An 18,667-nucleotide genomic window follows, 5' to 3' on the forward strand; every position below is an offset into this window, starting at 1 on the left:
TTAAGTAGAGTAACTGTATTTCCCTGTACCTGCTTTCTGGAAAGAGTCCATCAAAAAAGGGGTTTTTGAAACATGCTCAAACACAAACTAACAGAATTGGATTATTCACAGACAGAATGGCAGATAACACTTGCTCTTCAGATAACACCAGACAGACAGACAGCAGCCCTTCTTTTCCCTGCCTCCTTTTTAACAGCCCAGCAAATTAATTTTCCTTCCTTAGAAGTGAGTCTGCCTTGGAGAGGAGTCCAATCACCACACTACAGACTGCCCTAGCAGGGACCTTCTCCCTGCTCCTTCCTTTGATGTTGTTTCACAGCTCAGAAAAATAATTTGAAACTCACTGCAGCAGAGATAGAGCAACACAAGGAGCCCAAATTTAAAGCCTTATGGACAAGGCACAGAGCTAGGCAGGCGGAGACTGTGCTTCCATAGTTTTAAACAGTCACTGGCTAAGCATAAGGTGTTATGAAGCTTCATCTCAAAAAAGCTGCTTTAAATGGCTTTTAAAGCCAATCAGCCCCAGCTCCAAGAAGTGCAGAGAAAGCTGATGAACCTAGGTCCCCAATTCCACTGCAGCAATCAAAAATCTAAATGCTGGCTGCCAATGCTCCCAAGCTTTTCAATGCACCCATGTGCTTCATTTTATCCATCCCTTTCACGGGCATCATGGGGCTGAAGTACTGTTGAAGTCAGCAAAAAAAGCTGCAACTTCTATTAAGATGCTGCTATGATTTAAAGAAGTCCTGATGAATATTAATGGTCTTAGAGGAAGAAAATGTCTATGCTCCTCCACGTATTTTTGAGGAGCTCTTCTGATTTACTGCACAGGATTATATATGGCAGCACTTTGGACTGTGTTTTGCATACGACATGGACACAACTAACTTCTGTAACTGGTACACTTAGCAGGAAAAATTGGTCAAATTTTGTTACCAGGAAGCCAACCTTCAGCTACTACAGCTAATTATTCATACAATTTAGCTCTGGACCTCTGGCTGAAGGCTCATACTGTCAAGGGCACTGGATTATTTTTTACCTCTCATGATAGGAGGTGTGGTTTCTCCCAGCTATTTTTCTTTAACACGCCAAATTAGAGACTGTATTTTGTTGAAGACAGAGCTTTTAACGTTCATCAAATGGAAAAGAGAAGCCAAACATTATCCTCTTATAAAATATTTCCATAAACCACGGCATGGCTTGAGAGCATTGGTAATGCACAGCTAGATCGATGATGGACTCTGACCCAAACATGCTGCCTGCTCCACATCAATCCTCCAGGAGGGTGCTTGCTTCCAAAAGGACAGGTAGAGGCCCAGCAATTGAAAACACGCGCCCTCTTAAAGCAAGAATACACTGGAGTATAAAAGTATTCACCCCTACAACATTTCACGCTTGTCAACTCTTGTGCTCGTCCTCCAGAAATAAGAGAAATAACAGGACACAGAACAGGCCAGAAAATGGAAATGATGAGAATTCCATGTCTTCTTTTCCCTGAGGACTAAGCCACAGTACCAGCATTCATGGAGCTCCAGTCTCCAACTTAACAGCCCATTCAGCAACCACAATAATGTGTACAATAGTTGGTCAGCCTACAAATAGTGCTGCACTCAACATACGAAAGCAATTAGTCATAGGCTTGATAAGGAGGTAAAAGAGAAGAAAATCTTGCCAAGTAGCAATCACATTTTATGCTTGTGTTTGATATGCATTTATATGCCCATATCTCTGTCCAGACACTTGCACTTTAGGTGTGCTTAAAGGGTGAATTTTAAGGAAAAGATGCAAGTATGGTTAAAGAAAAACATTTCTTAATACAGTAATCGAGAGGAAATATATGCCTAAGGGACACATTTTCGGGGGCGGGGGGAGGGAAATACTGAACCATATGCTGCAAATGCATAGAGAACTTCTTTGTAATGGCAAGCTAAGGCTTTGTGAAGATATTAATGTGTACCAGATGGTTGTTAGGTATACAAGGGTTTCACACAAACGCGAGAGATCAGTCTATTCACTCTGTTACTAATGTGTTAGTCTAGTACACACTGAGAAACAACTTTCCACACCCAGTCAAGATAAAAATTTCTCCCACTTCATTTTTAAGAAGCAGGGCAGAAGCAGATTAGTTTTTAACAGCCTGTCCCACTTGTGTCAGAACTGCATTCTCCAAACACTTAGCACTGGGCAGTGGCTGTTCCCAGAAGCAGTATCAGCATGTCCTGTAAGTGCCTGAATAGCCAGTCCTGCTGGGTGAATTTCACCTCTGAGCAGAGTGGCACCACAAATGTATGAGCTACTTAAGTTTCTCTCCTAAACAGAAAAGACTGAGCGGCAGGCAACTCAGTCCTGGCCCTTTCAGACAGAACTGGTTTTAAACCTTTACAATGTGCTGTATAGTTTGTAACATGTAGTGGGCTTTTTTTTTGCCATTACACCATTTTTACCACTCTGGCTATGTATAAATAGACTTTGCTGCAATTTAAAGAGGCTTTAGCATATCTGAGATGTGGGCAATGCCTCTCTGTTAATATCGGTTAGTACCTAAACATCTCAAAAACCAAATCTGCCTTTGTTTTAAAACAAACCACTTGAAAAGCTGGAGGCACAGTGCTTTTCAAACTTCTTTGTTTAAAGCAAAATTTGAAAATCAAAATAGACACACTTTAAAAAAAATCTGGTTTAGATGCTTCCATTATTTGCAAAAAGTTTCATTTGGAGTGCTGTAATCAAGTAACAGGAGGAGAGTAAAAGCACTCAGTGTCTACAGGCACGGATAATGATTCAGAAGGGCTGCACTTCTGCAACTATAGCTTGCTCTGAAGTGCACTTGTAAAGTATAAAGAGTTTTTTTTCTAGTTTAAAACAAAGACAGGGATTCAATATGTATTTGATAGTCGCTTTAATATGCACAAGTCATTAGGATCTCAGAGGTTAAGATGTCTGCACACTATCCTATTAACAGCTATAGCAAACTAATTAAACAATTAGAGGGAAAGGCAAAATCAATACTACAGAGGGAGAAAGAACTATGGCTAGGGGGTAAAATAAGGGCCCAATTCACTAAGAATTGATGTTTCCAAAGGTAATTGAAGCTGCTTACAATTTTGCAGAGGAATCTAGCCTCATCTTCTTGTTTAACTATATGGCTCTTGCATTATTTCTCTCTGACCTTCTGAAACCTGCAGCCTGCTATCTTCTTGAGTGTCAAAAGGGATGTTCTTGAACAGTCATCTGTGTGGACTTTGTACTTTTACTTGTTTACAAACAATCACATGAGACTGCCCCAGAAAGCGGAGCCTACCTGCCAAATTCAGGTGCAGGCTGATGACAAGAATACAAAGATTAAGGGCGTGTTTCTCCTTTCATTCATGCTGCTGCAGATTCCAAGTAAGTCTGTTGAAGTGAGCTGATTTAAAGTGGAGTAAATGAAGAGAATCAGGCCTTTAGGCTTCTTTTACAAATGGAGTTTCAGATGCCTTTGGATATATTTAGACTACTGGATCCCAAAGCACCCTGAGCATTCACTTCATTGGTATTCTGGTATATCCCAACATTCTGAGGCTTCATGTATTGTGAAATACCATTTATTTATGCATTTAATGTATGCACTAACATAAAAATGCATAATTTATAAAATTTTTGTTTTCTCAAAAAAAAAAATATTACTCAGAGTAGTCACTAGAGTTAGCAAACACGAGCATGTATACTGAAATTTTTTACACTCCTCATGTGGAAGCTAACACAGGTGACTAGCACATTTCCTTTCATATTTTGCCATGCTAGGTGAAAAGAAAGACTGACTGCAGTAATATCAAAATAAGTATTTTAACTAAACCCATAAAAGGAAGAGCTGACTTGCCTAGAGGACGTATTATCAGGATATACCTGAGGATGGTTAATGAAATCATCTGTAAAACACAAGGCATGAATGGGAACTAATGCAAATGTTGGGTCAGCATCTCTCCATTGTATCTGCCCACAGGATCCTACTTTAAAATCTGGGTTAACTTATGGAGTCTTCTTTGGGCTTAACATGCCCGGATAGTAAAATGTCCTCCCTTGTGCTACCTGTATTCCCTAGGACTGCAGCTTTTTTCATTCTACTGCTCACTTGAATAACTTTTCTGCTTTCTTGGTCAGAATAAAAGACCAGCCTTTGCTAAAGTCCCTACTAATATGGTAGCTGATGGGATCCAGAACCACAGCCCCAGAGCTATAACTGTGTAGCCTACAAATGCACTCAGAAGCAGGAAATCTGGAACATTTCTGGCACATCAGCACTATGCTTAAGGCCATTTTCTTTATCTTTACATTCAGTAGAACATATTTTATTATTACTGTTCTTTAATTACTGCTCTGTGCATTGGAAATGTAGCAATTTTCAAGTGAAAGAAAGTACAAGCTGTATATGCAGATGAAGCCATGAGTCCTCCACACATTATGAAGTCTCAAATTGTCTTTGATTTTGTACATTCCCTTCACTGGTTTTTATTACCATACTTTCAAACAAGTTTCACCTGCATATTTTCCATTTCCTGGTAATAAACAACATGGGGAATTTGATTTTATTTTTACAAATGTTCAACAGTATTACTATGCCTCCAGTTATTTACATTCTGCTGTACTGAGCGGTTCTGCTCTGTACCTACATATACTGCAGGCAGGAGATGAAAGGATAAATTAAATGTTCATCGCAACTGCTCACTAACCTACCTCTTGCTACATTCAACCAAACACATGGTGAATTTGCCCCAGTTCTGATGAACTGCTAGTCTTGTAAAGCTTGAAAGCAACTTCACAAGCAAGCTCCCATCCCACATGAAATTTGCCACTGACTTCACTGGGAGCAATACCACACATCCTCTTAGCTTGTGGGTACTTATATTTGTTCAGGATGTCTATAAAGAGAAACTATTGCAATATAAGTCCAGGTTTGAAATTAAGTTGATTATTTGTTATGTAGTAATTTCTCATGGAGACATTTATTCTGCACTCCAAGTAACAGCATAATCCATTTCCAAAAATAAGGAACAAAGTGGTGGAAAGTACTGTGAGCACAGAATAATGGCTGCCTCATAGGAAACTGCTCCTTTAGGCTTGCAGAAACTCTCCTGTTCAGTTTAGGTAATTTAATTTGCTATGCAAAACCACATTTTTCTTTTTTTTTTTTTTTTTACAGACCAGGCTTCTTTTGGGTATTAAGATACTACAAGTATGGACAAAACAAATTAGTCACTCTAGAAGTCATGGGAACCTTCAGGAATTTAGGCAAAACCCAGTCACAACTCACATGGCTAAAAGGTTAATTTTCCTTATGAGAGCTCTTTCTGTAACCCAGGAACGGTTCTGCTCCTTTCCCTAAGGTATCTCTTATGGCACCAGCCCTCGTAAGTAGGATGTGAGCTTTGTTCTTCCTGGCAAACAGGTAAGATGCATCCCTGTATCCAAGTGTTCCTTTGTCTGAGTGCTCCGATGAAGCATGCTCTTAATGATGTCTGCTAACATGCCATTAAAATAGGATATATCTGACTTTAATTCAGTGGAGACAGTTTTGAGGGAGGACTAGAGAGATTGAAAATCAAAAGGTATGACTTGATCCTAGTTGTGATTAGTGAATCAGGCCCTCAAAACCAAGACAAAACAAGCTAAAAAGGGTAATGGCTATTTGAGTATGGGAACTATTAACTACAAAAGGATCTGGGAAGAATTTAAAAAAAACCAAACAAACATAAACTGACCATACGCTGTGTCGTAAGACACTTCATGATCGGGTGAAGCAGTTGAAATGTCTATGAACAAAATAAGTTGGGAAGAAACATTGAATAAAACAAAAGTATTAAAATACTTAGAAGATTAGTAAAAAGTGATTCCTCCAAAACGGATTTACTGTCAGTAAGTAATGAAACTAAGAACTTCCTTACCATTCAGGGCTACGAAGGAATCTGAAAGACAAATAACAGGGAAAAAATAATTACTTCTCTCTCATTTTTTCTTCTTAATAGTTTGCTGCTAGCAACCCTTTATGTTTCAGCTGATATTTGTGTTTATGTGATTAGTACCCTCAGGACCTAGCCAAAACTAATATTCAGATATACCCCAAAACTGTATCTGGCTTTGAGAGTGTTCATGACCAGCCCTGTGCAAGGGATACCAAGTGGAAAAGCCAGTGTCCTCCCTGCCACAGACTTCTTTGCAAGATGGAGTCCTAATCTAAAGCAAGGCAGCACAAGGGATGCAGTCAGCAACATGAGCCAATGAGGACAGCAGTCCAACAACCCAAGACCACATGAAGTGATAAGATAGCTGTGTTAGCAGGGAGTGAAATCTACTCCTGTGCAATGTCAAGGTTCAATGCATCATTCAAGGATGCAGAGGGATTTAAGCAAATGTATGGGCTTTATTGCTGTCTACACAGGAGCAGATCTCTCTCTGTGAGCACAATATGGGGTTTCTGGACAATTTCCTACCTTTCTTTTATATTTAGCTGATAACAGGTACACTCCATGCCTGTCTAACCTATTTGCCCAAGGAGGGCAGAACTTGCTGAAAAGGGCAAAGTTGCACCAGCTGGGAACTGACCTGATTTTGGTGCTAACCCATTTTAAAGGGAGCACAGGAGGGACTAGGTGTACACCTCCCTCAAAAAACTTAAGAGACAGCCTATGTAACCTTATCTTAGGGCAGACAGAGGAAGAAGTAGCTGAGACGGGGGGCATGCAGAGGCTGTAATCCCTGACCTCCCTCAATCACGGCAATCACAGTAATGAATGGCACTTGAACAAGGAAGCACAAGGCATGAGAAGGCTTTGGCTCTCTCCAGAGCAGCTGGCCTGCACTCTATCCCAGGGCACACTCTAGCCCTCTGTTATTTTGTTCTGTATTCCAAAAATAACAACTTTCTCACTGTACATTACTTCCTCAACTTCAGTAGTTTTATTGTACCTACAGGCATCATTGCAAATTGCACTGAAAGGAATGTGGTTCTTGATTCCATAAGGTTTATGAATAATATTTGGGGCTCAGAGTGAAACCAACCTTGGCAAGAAGATGGGGAATGAGAAGTGTCCAGAACACAGATATTAATATTCCTGAAGGCTAAGAAACTGGCTTGCAAGGTTTCTTTGCATGTAGTGCAAACTGCGCACTTTTAAGCACCGCAATGCAAAATATAAGTGTCTAAAACATGTTTTTAAGCTTCTAACTCATGTTGTCAGCACATAAAGGTTTAGCAATAAAGTTTCTTAGGTGGGGTCAGTAGTGCCTGATCCTTTATAACACTACGCTGTCCCCCCAATGTGTAAAATCCTCTCAGATTCACATGCTGAGTAGTTCCTACTTCTTTATTTGGATCCAAAGCTGAATATACATTTCACTCTCTCCCTGTCTTCCATGAGAATGTAGTCCAAGTCGCAGCCTACACCAAGAAACCAAGCTACTTCTGTACATCGCCACACACAACCCAACCACCATGGCTAATAAAGTCAATGAACACTCAATTCATTATGTCAGTGATATAATGAATATCCTCTAGAACTGAGGTTTTCTTGCTACATAACTGCTTTGAAGTCTGGTGTTTGTATAAATTACACCAGCTAGGCTGTTTTCTTTAAATACATTTAAACAACCATTCCTCTTCTGAACCTGCATCATCAGCCGTGGTTGCTGTCCCTGTCGTGGGACTTTTCATTTCTACACCCGACAGGTACTAGTGATTTGAGGCATTAAGAAGGATGGTGTGACACATAGTAAATAGACGGTAAATGCTTTGCTTACTTTGGCAGTCACCCAGGCCATCTGTATTGCCATGTTCTATGTCCTGTTCAAATGGCAGTCTAAATAATAGAAAGAAACAAAACTGTGAATAACAAGAGTCACCACCAGAAAGCAACTATCACATATGCAACTGAAATAAAGCCTCACTGTGAAACTGGCCATTTTCTCAGAACTTCCACACAAAGGCTGAAAAATTGCAACATAGGCATTCAAGTTATTTCTCATTGCTTAATGACTTCTTGGCTACTGATGATGCTTTGACTTTTTTTTAAAAAAAAAAAAAATCCACTGCATGTCTCATTGTCAAGGGAGGCAAATAAATTGATGTTTTTTAAACTGTCAACTCTCTATATACTATATATAGGTGTTATTATATAGATTTATGATATTTATATATATATTTACAGATAAGATACTATCAGAGATTTTTACAGATAATATATGATAGTATCAGAAGCAGTTATGATCCTACCTTAACTTGTCCATATGGTAGACAAGGTGCATTTATACTTTGATGTGAGAAGGAAGCTAATGCATTGGGTAGGTGCTGTGCTGGAGGAAGACGACCTGCATTTCAGCAGTCAGATACTGCACTGGGTGAGGTTGCAAGGAATAAGGTCCAGTCCACGGAATACATTTCACTGAACTCAAGGGGCTCTACTGGAAAACACTCACAGGCTTTTCTAGCTGACATGCCCAGTTTATACACTCTTAACCTCTGCCTGTGGTTTGGGATAACTAGCGAAGCTGTTCTTTGAACAGTCAAAGATGAATGACAAGAGCCTAGAAAAACTTCCAACACGAGCCCTTCTCTGCATTAGTTAGGAATCTGCTCTTGAGCCATAATTAAGTGTTTGCAGGCACGTCATTCCCAACTCCATGTTCTTAAAACTCCGGCTTAACTGTCCCCTACTCCAGGAGGGCACCTAACATCTCTGCCTCCTGCTGGCTAGTTTGGAAGTTCACCGTGCACCTTCATGTCTGATCTGGATCCCCTTCCCAAGTGTTATGTGCTGGACAGAGAGCCACCTGCCTTGCTCACTGTGCTGCACTGCCTCTGCCTCAATTAATCTATTGATATATCTGAGAGCCGTTTTTAAGAGTAAGGCATGGAAGTTCCCTACAACTTGCCATGGACTTGCAAAAAGACTCAAGTGCTTTGGGAATGCTGAGAAAATCCCATACAGATGCAGGCGCATTTTAACATTATTCTACCAGATGCCCAGTCAGGAGCAGTCCACACCCTTGCAGTAAGGCATACACAGACAGATGTAGCTACAGCATCCCCAGTGGACAAAACAATTTGAATTGAAACCAAATTAAAAACAAGACATAAGCACTGGGATGGTAACTCATCCACTATATACTGAACACCTGTACAGAAGCAGAGCGAAGTGTGGGGCTGTCAAGGTTGTACAATATTTGCACTACACTTCTACCACTACCTTGATGAAGCATGGTTGTACCTCAGAGTGGGCAAGTGTGAGGTGTGTCAGATGTGGTGAAGAAATAAGAGCTCTAAAGTGGGTCTATTTCTTGCTAGGAGGCCCTGGTAACCACATTTAAGCAAATCTTTGGAGACTTCCATTATTATAAAATAACTAAATTCTACTGTTAAGCACGGGGAGATCCAGCACTTCACTGAATCTGCTTTAAGCTCTTACTGTGCTCTGTGATTCCTCTTAGCAATGCACAGTAAATTACAAGGACTGGTTTTGTTTTCAGTGGACAAATTGCTTCAGTAATTTAATTTGGATTCTATTGCTTCTTTAATCAGCTGTGATGGCTCCAGTGTGGGCTGGTCCAGACATACCCGTCCAGTTCCTTTCTTTCAATAACACGCGGGCCTTAGTACAGCTTTTTCATTTTCTTCCTCCTCCTCTTTCAGTGGTTACCAATCAGCTGAGAGTTCACATCAAAAAATTTGTGAGACATTTCAGAAGTGAATGCAAATAAGGTAGAACCAAACACTTCCCACATTTTTCCTTCCCTAGGAGCTCCACGTTTCCAAAAGCTCCACTCAAGACCGCCCGGCGCCACTGCCAGAGCTTCACGGCCAGTCCAGCCAGAGCCTCTACTCACTTGGAGCCAAGGGGCAGCTGCGTGCACGTCCCGCTCTCCCTCACCCATCCGCAGTAGGGATCTCTGGATGCTATGCAGGCCCTTGAGAAAGAAAAGCACGAGAGGGCATTCATGAGCACTCCCGCCTTCCCCACGCCTGGTGCACGGGCATCTGAACACCACCAGAAAACACCTACTTTTTGCATTTGCCGTGACGCTCACAGCGCCCCAGAGGAACCCTGATGACACAGGTAGAGAAGGCGACGTACAGGGCGCTGCTGGGCTTGTCAAGCTGCATGCCCATGATCCGCTTCTCTTCCACACCGTCGTAGCTGCACCTGAGCCAAACAAAAGTGACAGGAGGTTATAAATGAGTTTTGCTGGGAAACAACAACTTAGTGATTACTCAAGCTGAAAAAAAACCAACCAAAATCCCCTGAGAAAGGCAGAATTGAACGATCCAAGGAAAAAGACCATACAACAGCCACTAAAACCAGCATTAGACGTATAAGTAATAAAAATGTGTGGGACAGAGGAATAAGAAGTGGAGAGGGACAAGCTTTCTGAGGGCCCTTCATTTTTTGTGTTCTTCTTCTCCAGCACTCAAACTAGCTGAAACTTCTGCATGATTATGGCCCTCTTCAAAGCCCTCTTAGGTATATTTGAGGAAGGCTGAAATGTGGGAAATTTCCCTTGAAGAGGAGCTTCCTGGTTGATGAGTTATTTGGAGAAGAATAAATTTTTTTTTTGTAGGATTAGAAAATTAATCTTCCTTCGCAGAATTTCACTTTTAATTATCCATCAACTGCTGCATAGGATGGGCTATTTTCTACACATACTGGAAAAAAAAAATCCTACTGCAATGTAGAGACTGATAAGCAGACAACCCTTCCCTAAACAACTTAAAAGGACTCAAAAACTTGGCTTCTCTAACCACTTCCTTTTTTTGTGGGACAACCTGCTCTCTGGGAAGCCAGAAGTTCAAAGTCACCCATACTTGAGTACAAAGAATCAGATACACACTTTTCAGGGTTGTAAACGTTCATCTCCTCCAGGAAAAGGCTGTCATTTAGGAAACCACTGTTTCCTGTCCGTGCCAAGAACTTCAGGATGATTCCTTTCTCTGATCCCAGGAAAACCACAGTGTAGTTCTGATATGGCCCAGCGGCAGAGTCCACAGCAATTTTAGTCAGGCGGTATCTAGAATAACAGAACAAAATTCTGCATCACTTGGGATTAGACTGGCATTTATTTTATCACTTCTTCCATGTCAGGTAACAGTGTGGTAGCCTTCTAGCAGCTATTTAACTATTTAAGCACTTTTCTTAGCTAAATAACCCTATAAATCAACACAGACTGTACCAGTTTGGTTCCTCAAATGGCAGGGTATTTTTGTGTGATTGTCTGCACATCCACAGGTCCAATAGCTAGCAGAAATGTTTGCAGAAAGCTGAAGGGGTGCTAAGAGTCTGAGAACATTTAGGAACTATTCTTCCAATCAAAAGCAAAGTACTAGCCTGGTGACTTCTTCAGGCAGGGAAAGAAAATTAGCACAGTGTTTTTTTTTTTTTTTTTTTTTCGTAATTTCAATCTCTGTCACATTAAAAGCAGCAATAACGATAACTGGTCTATATTCAACTTTTTCAGCAGAGAAAGATGTGCCAGTGTGACAGTGAGATGCTAGACACTGTTTTACCTCACTAAAAATAATCACACAACTGTCACTAAGTGAGTTCAGTGCTGAGATGATATTGAATCCTGGGATGACACAATTCACTGAAAATGAGTATGGGTGGTTTGGTACCAGTTCTGGTACTGGTGATCAAAGGAAAGTGCTTAGCCAAGCTTTCTGCTCTCATCTTTGGGTGAAGGTACAGAACCTGACAGAAAGACTTGACAGAAGATGCATTAGTGACACTACATCAGATCCTTCTAGAGCTAAACACTGCCTGGCACAAAGCTCTGCCCTTGTATGTAGGAAGAGAGGAAAATACAATCAAAAGTTAGTCATGTTATTCTGTTCACAAGTGAGAGTAGTTAAGTAGTATAGTGACCGTGGCAGAAAGTGGGAACATATTTTGATAGGAAAGGGAGGGTGTATTTGAGCCTTGCTGACTTATGAGTCTTCAAATCTCTTCATTATTGTTTTTCTCTTGTTGCCATAGAAAGGATACAGATTATGTGATTACTTCTGCCTGTACTTTTCTGTAAATATTAAAACACACCAGTACTGATCCAAACAGGCATCTTCATATCCTGTGAACATATCCTGGCAGACATGTTTGTATCCTGTGTACATATCCCTGGGCTGTCTGCTGATCCTTGCCCGAAGTTTTCTATAGAGCCATCTCAAACACTGACCCATAAGCCAACAGGGGGGTAAACCTTCCTCACACAGTGTTTCCTCCAAGATCCGGTTTCAGCACAGTGGGGTTAGAAAGGACTGAAGTTTTTTCCTATCTTGAGAACTGAGCAGTTAGTTCTGTAGCATCTGCTCAGCACTGCTATCATTCCTAGCTGGATGCATGCCTGGCACACAAGGACGTTTACAAAGTTTGAGAGTATTCTGAGCGAGACTATTAGCACAACTTGACAGCTGCAATGAGGGCAAGAGTTGACTTGGAGGTACGTACCTGACCATCGTTCTCAGGAACCAGGGTCTATTGACAATGGAAGGTACAGCCTCATCCATCAGTGGATGTGTTTTGATGAAGTTCAGAGTATCATCTGGGAACTCGTTAGAGCTTACATATTTTTCTAATGATGAAGAGCCGGCACAGCAACCAGGCCTAAATATAAAAAGAGGGTAAAGCCAGGACACTTATTTGATGCCTAGTGCAAGTCTCCTTTTGTAATGAGGCCCTCCGTGAAATCTGATGTGCGTTACAAGGGTTTAAATGGAGAACTGAGAAGCTTGGTGGACTTGTTCAGCCCCTCAGGGGAAGCCTAAAAATCCTGCTCTATCCTCTACTCAAACAAATTTAACTTGTCACCTAAAAGCACAAAGACATTTCTTCAGTAGGAGCACGGCACACACAGTTTGTAGTTCACCCACTCACATGGAACCCGATCACTGCATGTGTGCATTTGGCTTGATGCTGCCTACTGGCACAGATGCTTTCTGATCTGGAACCTACCAGGGTGATTGCTGGAATAAAAGCAGACACTCCCATTCAGAAGGAAGTTAATTTTTTCAACACATGTCAAAGAATGTTACTTTCAGTCCTGTTTGGTTGAAAGTGGACTACTGGAAAAGACAACCTAGCAAACATCCATGTAAATATTTGTTTTATCCTTCTTTGAACTTGGAGTAAGCAGACTGAAGTACCACATTGAGGACTTTCACTGAAATGTTATCTAGTAATTCTCTAACAGCTAAGATGCAAATCTGGTCACCCTATTCCTAAAATCTCCTCCGAGCTAACTTAACCTTCCTGCCTGGTCAGGTCATCTCTACACAAGCAGCAGCAAAATGCTTTACCTATTATTAATAGTTTTTGGATTATTTTCTAAAACAAAACAAAACAAAACAAAACAAAACAAAACAAAAAGTAAAAGAAGTCCATTTGATCCCATTTCCTAAAGCATTATGCTTCATCAAGACTTTGAGACACTGTGATATGAAAGATGAGAGATGAACCACCCAGTCATAAACAGTGTCCAGTTTTCATCTGCTTGGACATTGGTAGAGCCACTGACACCAATGGAGTAATGCCAGCTTGAACAAAATATAGCACTAGTCCAATCATATCTGTTACTCAGATTCAGATAAATATCCAAAGGTAGCACAGGGTTGGAGAGGACTAGCTAGGTCAATCAGTCTGGTTCCACACAGCTGCACAGTGAACAGTACATGCAGAGACTGCATGCTCTGCCTCTCAATGTGCAAAATACTTGGGTGATCTGGTAACTGCATATAGAACTAGCAATAGAGGAAGAGAAGGAGAAACGAAGGAGCATCACTAGTCTCATAGGTTGTTGCAAGGGCACTGATTCATGAGGTGACATTCCTGGAGAGCTCCAGGGAGCAGCCCAGGCCTTCTGGCACTGTGGTGCCTAGGGTTTATGTGTATCTCATCTGGAGGCCCATTTCTGCTTAAATCCCTATCATATGATTGGATTTATGTTTCTTTAATCTCAAAACTGGTTTAACTGAGTAACACAAAACTGAGTAAATCCTGCTGTGCACCTCAGCCAAAAAGGGAAGCGATGCCCCTGAAAAGCTCTGTTATGTTTCTGAGAAATGTTAGGATCAGTAGGAGCACTAATGTTTCTGCATCATACTGAGATATCAAAAAAAACCAAAAAACAAACCCAAACCTTATTTCAAAGGTGTCTTGTGCCTCCCATGCATTTCAACATGAGTTAGAAGCAATGATTATTTCTAATAAGCAGATTAATGGCCAAATGTTACATGAAACATATCCTGCTGACTTAGGAAGAGCAGTATTAACTCATCTTCATCATAACTCTTAGCCTGCTATTGGCTCATCCCACAAAATCATAATGCAACTTTTAATTCTTTCTTCCTACTGAGAGAGAAGATTTCTACTCCTTCCTCCCTTCCCAAACACCCTTGGAGCCCTCATGTAGCCTTGCTTTGCCAAGCCAGCCCATCATGCCAGCGAGTTGGTTAAACATTGCAAAACAGAAGAAAAACCAGTAACAGTGCTAGCAAGTGCCTTATCAAGGCTCAGACCAAAACCAGAGAGCACAGGAGTACTAGGCAATTCTACAACATCACGGGTCAAATCTGGATTTAGGTGGAAGCTCAGCTGCCACCACAGACATACAGATGTGTGAAATGGGTACTTGTAGGGAAGCGAGTGTAATAGAGGAGGCACATGCAAACAGGAGGGAAGTGGAGGAAACAGCTCCTAGGAGAGCAGGTAAAATGAATCTCCATTTTGATGGAATGCTTTTTTTTCTCCCCAGGGTGCTTCCTCCATAGCACATAAATTGCATGTTAACCGCAGAACAGCAAACTGCAGAACTAGTGGAGGCGTTGTTATGAGATATAAGCACTAGTGAACCAAGTTTCAACAGGTGTGTAACTTGTACCACTCCTTAAGTGACGGATTATTCTGACCAAGTGGATCTGATGCTGGCCTGATCTATATTAAAGAAATCTTGTTTAAGTGGAAAAATTTGCACTTGCATGCCCGAGATCCAAATGCAACTCCACTTTCATTTTATTGCTACAACACTTATCTTCAGTTGTATTGGCACCTTACAAAGCTCTTCAAATTACCAAACCCTCTGTTCTGCATGCAGGAACAGAACAATATCACTACACATGAAACATACCTGGGCTTGGGCACTCGTTCATCAGGAACTGGTGTCCATGTGGAATCTGGAGACTTTTGTTCTTTGAATCTCCCAGTAAACACATTGGCGATGTCAAGCATGTCATAGGCACACACTGCAGAGCCAGGGATGCTGCAAAGTGACATTTCCCAGAAATTGTTACTCATTCGGCAGTTATGCATAAAACTTTTGAGTGAAAAACATGCTGTACAGAAGTCTTCCTGTCACAAGCTACTTAATCCTGAACTCTGTAACCTCTGAGCACTGACAGGAAAAGCCAGCCCCATGGAAAAGCCTGAAATACACCAACCAGCAGAAAGCTCCTGCCAGCATAATTTGTTTCAAAGCCTCTACAGAAAGAAGTAATTTCAATAATCTTGAAGAAGGGAATGAATCTGGGAAACTCTGTGTACCACTAGTGATGCATGAGGAGTAATAGCCAGGCTCATTCAGAGCCCATAATGTGGAAATTTAAGTTCTGCTAAGCCACAGCATCTTTCGGTACTAATTCTCATAGTCCTTGCCATGTTTCAAAAATACACTGCAGACAGTTCAGAGGTTGGTGCCGATTAAACTGGGAGCATGCTGCAACGTGCCAGTGACCTGGTATTTGCACATTATTACTCCATCCTCCCCGAGCCTGATCTCCAACAAGTTTTCCCAATGGAAAGGAGCTAACTATGCTCATGAATTTGCTTAACTCAATGAGGTGTAAAGAGCTTATAGAAGCAAATTCAATTTTATTCTTAGATCATAAAGTTGTAAATTTCAACTTTTTGATTATTTGCATCCAACTGCATGATAGCATTGTCTAAACGTAATTATATCCTCACATACATACTTTCTGAAAGGCTTAGGAGATCTCCTTGGTCAGTCACTTGGAAGCATGAATTATTCATTCATCCAGCTTTCACTTTTTTACACATCTCAACTACTGTATTCATGTCTGACTTTCACTATTTGGTTTTATCAGGTAAATAGCATGAACCCAGCTGGCTGAGACTTTCAATCCTGTTTTTAGCTAGTACATTATTATACACCAAAGAAAAAGAATGCAGGAACTATAATACTGTTACAGAGAATAAAATTAAACTCATAAAGGCATATAAATTGATAGAAAAATAACTGCTTGAATATTAAACAGTTTCAAAATGCCTATTGCTGAAGGAAACAACTGGTAGGGAGACAGTCTTACTTTGATCTCCACAGGCTGTGTTTCTATATGGAAGGAAACTTCAAAGATTTGTATTAAAGTGATACTACATACACAGCCACACGTGTGTTGATGAAGAGTTGGCCAAGGGTATATCTGGCCACATAAAACCTCATCTTAAAACACAGCTCAAGATCCACTCCATCTAGAAGACTGTGTAGTTAGTTGAATTCAGCTCTAAAGAAAAAAAAGCCCTAACATTTTGAGGTGTGCTATGCAGAACTAAAAGCACTGAGAATTGTGCTCAACACATAACTACACAGTGATGGATGTTTGCTGTGATGAGAAGACTTTTATTCTTGAGGATACCAGTTTGCAGGTCGGCAGTGCAAAAACGCCATGAGGATGGAGCACTGAGGGTACTCTGGAGTACCCTCATCTCCCAACAGGTCCCAAGAAGGCATCTCTCAAACACTGGACTACAATCCATCACAAGCTCCTACCCTGGCTGACCTCAGGTTAGACTGGGGAAACTCTTCCAGCTCACTCTAGAGGGAAGCTTTGTTCCAGAGATCAAAGATATTTGTTGCAGCTTTTCCTCACTGGAGGAGCAATGAGAGAGATATACCTAAATCAGAAGTAGGTCTGTTAATGAGGTGTCTCCAAGCCTATGTGCCTTCCTGTCACCTGCGACATCTGGAAAAAACTGGGGCCTATAAAATACTAACTTGATTTTAACACCAAGTACTTAGGTTTTAAAATGTAGTGTTTAAGGAAAAGTATTATTCTTGACACACCACAGAAAATACTAGCAGAGTGGGATGTCAATTTTGAGATAATCTCAACATACAACCTATTTTCTGCCTCTGAATCTCTGCTTATTTCCTTGTTTTTATTAAGACAGTTTGCATAATAAGAGATCATTTTAATTGAAGCTTGTATTCCCTGTTGGTGGCATAATTACTCCATTGCAGTTCCTACCATTTTTATGTCACAAGCAGCAATTATACTTTTACAGGCTTGAGCTTACTCTCATTTGAAGTCGCTTCTGTGCATGACCTCATGGAGGTCAGGCTTTTACAAGAGGTGGCGAGCGTACAGCAAAACCAGATGAATTTCAGCAATAAAGTTCCCCTTTCAGCTCAAACATTATTCTGTGAAACAGCAATATATTTTTTTAATTAGAACACTACTTTTTTTTTTTTTTTAAACTTCTCTGGGAGACTTCAATAATTAGATACAGTTACTGGAGAAACATATTACAATGAGCAATGGTAATAAATTCTCTGCAGATGAACCAATGCTTTTGGAAAACCACATGAACAATGAAAAAGAGGTGTTCTGGGGACCCTCCTCCAGACCCAGCAGGACAGCTTAGGATTTTAGCTTTCCCAGGAGAAAATGCAATAGTCAGTAGGGATACATGAAATAAAGGAAGGAGTAGTAACATGGTTTAGATGTAAACAGGACATATCCAGTTCTTTCTCTGTCAGAAAAAGAAATCAATCATATTTTTTTTCTTTGGAATAACATGCTGCAAGTTAAATGCTGCAAAACTTCTTGACGCAGGAATGAATTATTCCCATGTAAAGAAAACTATGTCCAAGGAACATGTCCAGAGAGTAAATGGCTGAAAGCTGCTCTAAATTATCAGATAGAAAGTGCAGTAAGCAATACCAGGGTATCTTAAAATGAAACACAAACTATCGGTAAGTGCACGGTATGTAATAATTACATTGTACGAGCAATCACTTCTTGTAGCTTCACAAAGTGAAAAAAAACTTCAGTGGAAAACGAAACATGACGAAAACAGAAGGCAGAAGGTTACTGCACCTATTACCTATTATATGGAGTGGAGAAGGTTGCTAAAACAACATCCCGGCCATTGAAATGGATAACATCTGTAACCGCCTGCAGTATGTTAAAGTAGAAGTGTGAATCGCCAGGAACCGAGCAGTTCAAACGAGCCTTGAGAAAGGAAGTCCACTGTTTTTCCAGCACTCTCTGAGATCCTCCCATGTCATTTTTGCAAACCTGAGCCACCCTTGGGAAGACTACCTGGAAGGAGTAGAGTAAAAATGATGGAAAAAATATAATATTTGTTTGCCCTAAAAGACTTTGTTGGTACTCTCCTTTTAAAACATTTGGAATAACAGAGCAAGGCGCTTAATTTAATCCCACGTTTCCATAATCTGTGACAAACAAGAAACAGAGAAAAAAATCAGCTTTGGAACAGTGTGCTATAAAAGATAAGGCTGTGGCATTTACTATATAGACATAAATCCTTCAGGAGATCTGTTCTCAACCCATATAAAACTCATTTCCATACAGACTGCTTAGCTTTCTATTTCCCCAAACAAAAGCACATTTTAT

At 40.7% G+C, this 18,667-nt stretch overlaps 1 protein-coding gene across 3 annotated transcripts in view; it reads right to left on the bottom strand.

Annotated features, from left to right (window-relative positions):
• SEMA6A (sema domain, transmembrane domain (TM), and cytoplasmic domain, (semaphorin) 6A) overlaps window positions 1-18,667 on the bottom strand; it is a 61,512-nt gene that overhangs the window by 24,384 nt on the left and 18,461 nt on the right. For 2 of the 3 annotated variants that reach the window (XM_008939805.1, XM_008939804.1), the window contains exons 9-16: window positions 18,135-18,352; window positions 15,142-15,273; window positions 12,468-12,623; window positions 10,858-11,034; window positions 10,032-10,172; window positions 9,856-9,936; window positions 7,774-7,832; window positions 5,922-5,942 (exon numbers count right to left, since the gene is read on the bottom strand). In XM_008939805.1, the coding sequence (XP_008938053.1) occupies window positions 5,922-5,942; window positions 7,774-7,832; window positions 9,856-9,936; window positions 10,032-10,172; window positions 10,858-11,034; window positions 12,468-12,623; window positions 15,142-15,273; window positions 18,135-18,352 (985 nt within the window). Of the gene's footprint in view, window positions 1-5,738; window positions 5,790-5,921; window positions 5,943-7,773; window positions 7,833-9,855; window positions 9,937-10,031; window positions 10,173-10,857; window positions 11,035-12,467; window positions 12,624-15,141; window positions 15,274-18,134; window positions 18,353-18,667 lie in introns of all 3 variants that reach the window. The other variant, XM_008939803.1, reaches the window with a different exon arrangement.

Source organism: Merops nubicus, unplaced genomic scaffold (assembly GCF_000691845.1).
Source record: "Merops nubicus isolate BGI_N331 unplaced genomic scaffold, ASM69184v1 scaffold38644, whole genome shotgun sequence".
Taxonomy (NCBI): domain Eukaryota; kingdom Metazoa; phylum Chordata; class Aves; order Coraciiformes; family Meropidae; genus Merops; species Merops nubicus.